The 10,143-nt window shown below is 34.8% G+C and overlaps 1 protein-coding gene across 1 annotated transcript; it reads right to left on the reverse strand.

The window, feature by feature from the left end:
- Positions 1–1,142: 1,142 nt before the first annotated feature.
- On the reverse strand, positions 1,143–6,621 carry LOC139892968 (phosphoglucomutase, chloroplastic-like). The gene is made up of 22 exons (XM_071876099.1): positions 6,352–6,621; positions 6,216–6,281; positions 6,074–6,118; positions 5,882–5,974; positions 5,736–5,788; positions 5,396–5,447; positions 5,248–5,316; positions 4,903–4,971; positions 3,621–3,743; positions 3,492–3,544; positions 3,330–3,408; positions 3,185–3,249; positions 3,017–3,084; positions 2,817–2,935; positions 2,671–2,745; positions 2,484–2,599; positions 2,257–2,398; positions 2,106–2,187; positions 1,971–2,017; positions 1,826–1,903; positions 1,637–1,742; positions 1,143–1,552 (listed from the first exon to the last, which is right to left on the reverse strand). Exons 1-22 carry the CDS (start codon positions 6,562–6,564, stop codon positions 1,485–1,487), a joined length of 1,881 nt encoding a protein of 626 aa, XP_071732200.1. The 5' UTR covers positions 6,565–6,621; the 3' UTR covers positions 1,143–1,484.
- Between the last annotated feature and the right edge of the window lie 3,522 nt (positions 6,622–10,143).

Here is a 10,143-nt window from a genome sequence, read left to right on the forward strand (position 1 = left end):
CTACCGTTATGAAGCTTCAAGAAACAAGAACCTAATTCCAGTTATATATCCTGTAAAGTGTAAGAAGAGATATTAGTGGATATGGAAATGAGTTGAAGTAATGTGCACGAAGTGAACTGAGTGGCTAAAGTTGTCATGTCTGAAAAGCAAATTAATAATTCAAAAGAAGATAAATTATTAAAACATAAAAATGTTTCCATGTGATTTAGTACAACAAGAGTGAGTTACGTGGGGCGAAGGAGGAGACCTGAAGGTCCATCACTAACATGATGGTGGAATGGTCACATATATCACAATGTTAATAAGGAGATATAAAGTGGGACATAGTACATTATAGTTCAAGGTAGAACATCATATCCTATACCCAACAAAGTCGGATCTCAGTTTACAAATCCAGTTTAAGTGTGTCACTTTAAAAACAAACAGACAAACACAGTTTATTACTGTATTGCTCATCCACAAAAAGGATAGCATACCTTACTTTCACACCAACACAATTATGTTCTGGTGGGTCTGATTACACAAAAGTTTTAGTATAAATGGGGAGCAAACAAATCCCCCAATCGATATGGGTTTTGGATTTTATGATGCTGTTCAACTCCCAACTGTTCCAAAAAGTTGACTGACTCATCAAAACTAGAATTTTCATCTACCTTTTATTCAATGTACCATATGGTACCACCATTGGGTAATGTGATTGTGAGGGGTCATAAGTCATAACATTGAATGATCACTGGGGAGAATATGTAATTTCCTAATTTCTTATCTTCATGTCATGGATTTGGATAATACTGAATTATTATCACTTAATCAAACTTGTCTAATCCAATGTACATTGGTATCTAAATCGTTGAGCAACAAATTTTTTTCAAAAGAACTGAACACACCATCCATTTAGTACTTACAGTATTAGTGCATGCTACCAAGATATCACTATGTTTCTGTCAGAGTGGAGTTCAAGGTGCAACTCAAACTGAACGCATGATTGGTCTAAACACTACGTACACAAAAGTGATAGATGAGATGACATTTAAAGATAGTAAGATACATCTAGAAAAAGGTTAATATTTTCCCTACCATTGTGCTCTTAAAGAGCAACAATCACAATTGTGGTGTATCTACTATCGTATTCGAGCCTATAATAAGATAAGTCCTACATGGACCATTATATACATTGAGTGACTAAAACCCTTGTTTAACTAATGTGAAGATATATATGTTAACATCAATAACCTCTGTAGATGTTCATCATTATTACAATCAATAAAAAAAAAAAACAACTGACATTATTCGTTTTATTACATTGTATATGGGAGATAATCATCCTCGTAGTAGACTCTCATTTCTCTCTCTCTATGTGTGTGTGTGTGTGGAGAGAGAGAGAGAGAGAGAGAGAGAGAGAGAGATCATGTAATAGAAAGTGGAACACCACCTGCAACAATACGACTTCCGCTTCTGTTGAGAATCTCACTGTGGAAGACAGATTAAGTAATTACTGTAGGCTTTTCTCTTCCAGTGAACTCCTTTAGCTTTGAAACACTTAATGCCAGATCTGGAAACATAATAAGTTTAAAAATCAACAATATCTTTACGATAGCATGCAATTATCGTCTCAGTAATAAGATTGTGAGCAAACCTATTAAGGGTTTCAGTGCAACTTGGGCATCCAAGTCATGTTTTGACACATCAGGTTCGAACTGTTCTATGTAGATTCTAACAGTTGCACCTGCTGAACCAGTCCCCTGTATATTAAGAAAATTATCTTTTTGACGAACTTATAGAGGTAGCGAAAAATAAAAGGTGAGACAGTGTAAATAAGAAATACCGATAAACGGAATATGATCCTTGACCCATCTGTGAAGACAAATCGAACACCTTGCTTTGAAGCTACACTCCCATCTACCTAGTAAACTTTCAACATACCTCAGCAAATGGTCAATAAATGTGTTTAAGAAAGTTTAATAACTTACAGGATCAGTATAATAGAAGTCATCAGCAAACCGAAGAGTATAATCTCCTGCAAAGGTAGTATACCACCACTGTAAGAATCAAACACTATTTTATTTCTATACTTAATTAAAATTAAATTTAAACAGAAAACTCACCGTATTTGTCCCCTTGTTTGCTTTTAGAAATTAAGTCTCTAAGATAATTGACCATTTCATTGGCTCCTTCAGACTCGCATTCCTGACCCACCAGTAATGTCAGAATGTAGCAAACAAAATTATAAATGATGAATTTGAAACAGATGATTACTTCATAGTCGTATCTAGAGAAATAGTTCCTTCCATAAGCAGCCCAATGTTCCTTTACGATATCAGAAACAGACACTAATTTCTCTCCAGGTTTCGTGTTTTTGTTTCTGTACGCAATTATAGACAGCCAAGCCAACACAGCCCTGTCAATCAAGACAAAAGAAGGCCTTATGTATTGATAAGTTTAAGTTATCTTGATTAGGCGTGAACATGTTTTGAGACACGTACCATATACCATCTTTCTCACGTATATGGTCAGAACCAGTCCCGAAACTTTCTTCCCCGCAAATTGATAAATTTCCAGCATCCATCAAGTTGCCAAAGAATTTCCAACCAGTAGGAACCTGGAACCAATTCATTCTTAATAACTACAAACTCAAAAATATTAATATTAATATTAATTAAAGCAAAATACCTCAAAGAAAGGAAGATTCAGTTTCTCGGCCACACGATCAAGAGCACCACTTGTAGGCATTGATCGTGCTAAACCCTACAAATACTACAACGTGAATGAATATATTTTAACATGAGAAGGTAAAAAAATATCAAAAATATTTTCACCTTTGGGCCACTCTGAAAGTATGGAATAGCTTCTTGTGCATTTGCTGCAATGATAGCAACAGAGTCTGAAGGGGTAACGAAAAATTGTCTACCAAGAATCATATTTCTATCACCATCACCTGCATAATCATGACAATAAGAATATCAGGATGTTGTGTAGACCAATAGATTAAGCTCGACCCGTATCATCGCAAAATTACCATCACTTGCAGCTCCAAAATCAGGTCCATTGTCATTAAACATAATGTTAACCAAATCCTTCGCATATCTTCAATTAAATAGATAAAGTTAAAGCTGATTTTTGAAAGATACTTGGTCGTCATGTAAAGATATTAAAAGATCGCTATTTTAATACGTGAATCTCTTACGTTAGATTAGGATCAGGGTGACCATGCCCAAAATCTTCTAGAGGCACCCCATTACATATTGAATCCTGCATGAACATCCCATTCAATAGGATTTCTAACTAAATTGGCAGTTATCCCTGTAAGATGTTAAGCGTTTGTAACATACCAGACTAGCTCCAAGCTTATCTACAAAAATTGGCTTTGCATAAGCACCAGTAACCGCATGCATTGCATCAAATGTGAGCCTGACAAAACAAATGATATCCAATGAAAGATATAACGGTGCATAAGTGATCATGAAACTCTAGAGGATAATTGATGTCGGTACCTGAAGTCTGGTCGAGAAACAAGACTTTTGATTAGTGAAAAATCAAAGACCTCCTGCAGCGAAAGCAAAATAAATTACACAAACTATAACGGGAATTGTGACATCAAGATGCGTTATTTGTCAATTTACCTCCATCAGATCCAAATAATCAGAAACTGAGTCCACTACTTCCACGCTAAAGTTGCCATATTTGGTAACTCCAACAGTAGAAAGGTCAACATCTGGAATATCGGCCAACTTTATTTCAGATATCTGCAGAGCACCTGCAGAAATCAGACTCCAGTTGCAGAAGCAAAAAGAAAGTGGATTTCTGACGAAACCAATACAGATATACCATGCAAAACATGATAAAAAGAAACAATAAACAAGGAATAACCAAGTAAGATGAGTAGAAAAGTGACAATGTTGACAATAAACATATACAAATATGACTAACAGGGCATATCTGAAATCCAACCATTAATAGCGGTGTGTGTGTGTGTATACAACGTACTAATCTCTTAATTTAAAAGTGATTATTGTTTATATAAGGTACTCTTTCAATATCTACTCCTCAATGTTCTTTTACTATATCTACTCGGAGTTTTGCTAACAACTTAAACTTAATAGCTTGGTCAAAATGGATAATGGTGGTTGCACTATTGTGGCTAGCCTTAAGAAACTAAGATTTTTTGAAGTTGGAAACACATAAGCATCCAAGCTCATAATAACTAGTATGGAGGAAAGCTCAAACAAACATCAAAGTATACAAACCTAGCTAATCAAGTTTAACATTGGCAAGTAGTGAAGGTGATAAAGAAGATGGTTTTAAATAAATTATAGCCATTTACAACTTGGAAGGTCATGGAAGTATGATCAGCGTTCTAGTGTGCTACACACTTTCAGAAGAAAATATTCTTTTGTATAAGATGACAGGCCAATGGTATCAACTCCGTATGTAATGTTTGTCATCATCTTATATAGAGGTTTCAATTTGCATTTGAGTAAAATGACTTAACTTGGTGTGAGTGATCACATCAAGTTTGCACGGTAATTTAGAAGCTAGGAATAGGTTTATCTCCATTGTATGCAATAGCTTTTTGACTAAAACTTTGTCCTGATTTACAGATTGTCAGAACAAGTTTTTTGGTATTGGTTTAACCTTAATCTTGAATGTCAGATTGGCAGGTCATACGTCATACTAAGGTTTTCCTTTCCTTACTTCTTGTGTATCTAGTCTGACTTTCCATCATGAACCTCATAAAAAATTCATTTATCGCATTGTGGAATGAATGTCAGTTCTAACACAAGTCATACTTACACAACTATGCTAGCCTTTTCAGCAGCAGAAATTATAAACGAGGACCAATCTAGAGAGTGCACAGCATAATGCATGAACGAACATATATAATTACAGAAAGAGATAACATACAGAAAGTGTGTTCCCATAAATAAGATCAGTTATGGACTCGGGAGCAGGTTGCCCACTGCTGTAATTGAACTGCAAAAGTTAAATTCGATATGTGTCACAACAAGTACAACTCAATAAAGCACCAATCATCTTCAACCAAAAACACTACATATTGATCAACCATAATCTTCAACAATGAACACAAAAATACACACGAGATAGAGATGTAAATAAACAACTATCAAGTCCGACCTAGGGTGACTAGTCTCAACTAAAAGACTAATAATGTATCTAATATGATGAAAAAGCAAGCCTATGATGCATAATTAACAATTATAGGTAAGGGAATATCACTGAAACGTTCACCTTGATGCCCCAGTCATATTCAGGCCCACCAGGATTATGGCTTGCACTCATTATAAAACCACCATTTGCCTGCAAAATGCAATGGAAAATGTGAATGGCATTTCATTAGGTTCTCTTAATACTAGAACAAATATGAACGGTCACTTGCCTTTCTCTTCCTTATGATGGCAGACACAGCAGGCGTTGACAAAATACCTTCCCTTCAACGGCATTATAATCAAGTCACGAAGCAGCAATAATAAACGTAAATTCAACAATTCTACGAGAAATTTAAATCTAACTTCACAGAACTGAATTAACACGAGAAAGGAAAATAATAGAAGTTCATACCGAACTCGGCCTTGTTTCAAATGAATCTATAATCAGGGACCAACAAGACAATACGACGACGTCTATGTTGTGACTGTTTATGGCTAACTTAAAATTTTATAATCTTGCAACAAGCCAATAACATACTATAATACATATTAAATTCTCAAGAGACTCACTGGCCAACCAATATTTTACCAACTCCATTCCCAGCTGCAATTTTGATAATCAGCTGCAATTAAAATACATTTCATAGTTTTCAAATCAAGTTAACATTCAACTCATTAATCATGTTAAACACTTTAAAATATTAAATACAGTTTACCTGTGCAGCCTCTTTGTTAAAATATCGACCATCGCCTCCTAATACTAGCAACGCATTCTTATAATCCTCAGGTGGCAACGAATTAAACAATGCCTAGTTACAAATTACAAATACATATTGATAATATTAATAATTTATTACTTCTTTTACAATTTTAGTTACTAACCACATTAAAAACAAATAAGGTCAAACCTGAATCCAGTTTGCAAGGTAATTCTCTTGCATAAACACTTTAACCTAATCAGAATTAAAACTAATACGTCACTTACGCTGTGCAATAACTAAAATGAAATTAATTATTAATTAAAACAAATAACTACAAAAACAAACAGACCTTCTTTCGGAGGCCACTAGTTCCAGTTTTCTGACCTTCTATCGGCTTGGTAGGAATTGTATTAACCTGTTTAAACACACATTACGCTAATTAAAGGATATGTACATGCAAAAGTTGTATCTAATTATCGACATACCTTTAGATCCTGAGACTCGGTGAATGTAGTAGAAGAAGAAGCTTTAATTGCGGAAGAAGCTAGTCGAGTTCGTTGAGTTAGTTTATTGGAGAAGAGTAGAGGCAACGACGATGAAGATGAGACGGAAGTTGCGGCAGCGGTGGTGGTAGTGAGACGGTGGAGTGACGGATGAGATAGAATTGAGGTTATTAATAATCCGGTGGCCATCGCCATTGATTTTGGAATTCAGTGAGTGAGAGACTGTGGTGGAGAATGAGAGTGATGAAAGAAGTGTTTGAATTTGGAAATATAATACCTGCCACATGTTCGACGAAATGCTTATCGGGGGTTTACATGGCGTTATGTGATAGGCTGGGTTGTTTTCCTTTTTTGTGGTGCGGGGCCGAGATCACGGTTTGGAAATTGGACCGCGTTCTTCACGTGAGTAGCATGCGTGTGATGAAGGCTATGTTGGAGTAGTAATATCATGCCACGAGCACGTTGAAGGATCATTTTTAGGTCCACCAACATGTACAACATATAAGCTCATGAGTTCTACATTTCTCTAAAACCAATTGGTGATAGAGAGATGTTCCCATAAGCTTATATATGCACACGTGATTCTATCACTTTTCAGTGTGGGACACAATGAATCGATTAGCTCCAACAATCACCCCTTTAATCGATTCATTCCACGCTACGTCAACGGACACATTCAATACCATCTCGACTCTTCCCGGACACCCGACCTCCTCCTTGGTCACGTCCATAGTTATCTCGGTTTGAACCTCCGCACACATCTGGGCTATAACCAAGCTCGGATACCATTTGAAGGATCGTTTTCAGGTCCACCAACATGTACAACATGTAAGCTCATGAGTTTCACATTTCTCTAAAACCGTGAACTAACCAATTAAGGGGGTGATTGTTGGATTAATTGGTTATGTTACACGTTACTAAAAGTGCATGGATGAATTTTGAATAAGTAATTAATTAGCATATGGTTGATATGTTAGTTTTGGTTTTAATTAATTATGTTAATTAGCTATTCTTGAATTAGTGTGAGTTGACCGGTATTAAGGTGAATGGGTAGTACGGAGTACATTACTATTTTGTGGTTTAAATGGTAGTAGTGTTTACTACTCCTTCCGTCCCAGATTAATTGTCTCCAGACAAAAAACACACAGTTTTAGGAAATTTCACTAACTTTATTTCTTCACCAATGAAATATCTTCTCTCTCCAGATCCACCAATGAAATATCTCCTTTCCTTTCTATTTATGGAAGTAGACAATTAATTTGGGACATCCCAAAATGGAATACTGGACAATAATTTAGGGACGGAGGGAGTACTTTTTAGCACACGTTTTGTATTACTAAGGCTATATAATTAGCTGTGATATGTGGTGAAAAATATAGAAAAGCAACAATGTAGTTCTCGGACTATTTGCTTATCAATTTTAATTTTGCAAAGCCTATTTTCCTCTTGTTATTGCATATTAATAATGTTAGTGAGTTTGAGTGTGAGTTAATAAGGGACATGTGTTCTAACAATTGGTATCAAGAGCTAGGAAGTAGTTCCAACAAGGGTCCTGTTGCTCGTGAAAAAAAGCTAGACCGGGGACAAGAAATCGTGATAGCTCGTGGCCAGAGTTTGTTTTCTTGGGTGGTGTGAAGAGTTTCTTGGAGCAGTGATCAGGATAGTTGGGTGTTGAGAAGTTGTCAAAATTTGTTCGTGAAAAGAGACTAACCAGTAGAGGTACAAGAAAACGTTATAGCGTGTTCGGCTTGTTTTTCTTGGGCGCTGTAAATGGCTCTTTGAACAAGTTTGTCAAATGGAGAAAACACACTGTGTATGCATTGCGGCTATGGAGGTTCAAACCGAGATGGTTGTGGACGTGACCGGGGAAGAGGTCGGGAGTCCGGTGAACCGAGATGGTGTTGAACAGTTCAAATCGAGATGACTGTGGATGTGATGACCCGGAAATTTCTGACCAAATTTAAACTTAATCTTTAACGTTTCCGGCACGATAAGCAAAGTCTATGAAGTTGAATCTCAAAATTTTAAACTATTCAAATACCCTTCGATTGTTCTCAACAATTCGCGAACAATTATATGTAAATAGATATATATATATATATATATATATATATATATATATATATATATATATATATATATATATATATATATATATATATATATATATATATATATATATATATATATATATATATATATATATATATATATATATATATATATATATATATATATGCTATAACTTGAAAACATAACAAAGTGTTAAGAAAATGATAATGTGCATTAAACTTATTGGTTTGATTATCTGATTGATATATTTAACTACGGAATTAAAAGATTATGCCAAACGATTGAATTAAAAGATATTTATTAAGTCCCTTAAGAATTATAATATTATTACGAGTTTCTGTTGTGAGATCCACGTTGATTTGGAAAATCATTCATGTTTAACGGTATTCGGAATAAATGGTAAAGTGTTTGTTTAAATAACGTAATTTGGACACATACAATAATAAGGAATATTAACTGTTAGAATTAGATATATGAATAAATTGCGATATGTATTTTAAGACGTGTTTATAAATATTGAAAATAGATATTAACTTGGTTATGAAACGTTTGATAAATACTATTATATTAATAAATAATGAGACAATGATTTATAGAAGTAAATGACCAAAACACTCGAAAGATTAAGATATACTTTGAGTGGTATAGTTTGTTGACAATTTAATACTATATTTTGACAAAGGTACGAGTCACGAAACGTAAAGTGATAGTTTTCTAAGCATACGAAAATGCGTTCGAGAAACTGGAACCGGGGCATAAGTCGAGTGACAACGTACGAGACCTCGGAACGAAAATTTCAAGTCAACTATGTACGAGAATATAATATAATATATAATTAATTAATATATATTATATATATTATATATTAATAAATAAATATGTCGACAAACAAGAAAACAAAAGTTGGTGAGCTGGATCAGAGGGCCATGCGTGTAACATCCCGCATTTTTCCGTTAAATTATTTTTAACGCCGTCTTTTTCTTTTTAGATAATATTCCTCGTATCTAGATTCGTAACCTCCGTTAGCTAACATTCTAAATATTCTCGTTATCGGATTTTAATACGCGTTTTAAAATATTCCGTTTAGGTATTTTCCGCACCCGACTACAAACTCGAGGGACTAAAATTGACACGGGGCAAACTAGTTGACTAGGTCACCTAGTCCACCCCAATCACCACCATTCAACCATCTCCCTCTCTCTCTCTTTCTCTCTAGCAAGAACACACACACAAACACCCAATTCAATCATTCATCATCTAAATTCGATCTAGGAGGCTTACAACAAAACAAATTACATATTTGGAATCCTCTCTTCATCCTCTACAATTTGATACCAACTTCATCTCGTTTGGGTAACATTTCTAAAACTCTAGATTTCTCTAAATTCGTGTTTTTTGATTTGAAATGGTGTTAGTTAGTGTCTATGGCTCGTGTCTAGCATGAATATATGATTTACTTGCTCGATTTGTTGTTTTGAGTAACTAGTTTGAACATTTGAAATGGGTTTGCTTAATCTTGCATTTTGGAAGATTAAATGTTGTTTGATTGTTAAAGTTCATGTTTTAATTGTGTTACTAGTATCACTAGCTTCGTTTTGATGCATAGGTTGATTAAGAAAACTTCAAAAACCCGATTAATGATTTTGTGATGTTTGACTAGGGTTTGATAGTTCTTGACATGAACTTTTGATGCTTGAATGC

Source organism: Rutidosis leptorrhynchoides, chromosome 2, assembly GCF_046630445.1.
Source record: "Rutidosis leptorrhynchoides isolate AG116_Rl617_1_P2 chromosome 2, CSIRO_AGI_Rlap_v1, whole genome shotgun sequence".
Classification (NCBI taxonomy): Eukaryota; Viridiplantae; Streptophyta; class Magnoliopsida; order Asterales; family Asteraceae; genus Rutidosis; species Rutidosis leptorrhynchoides.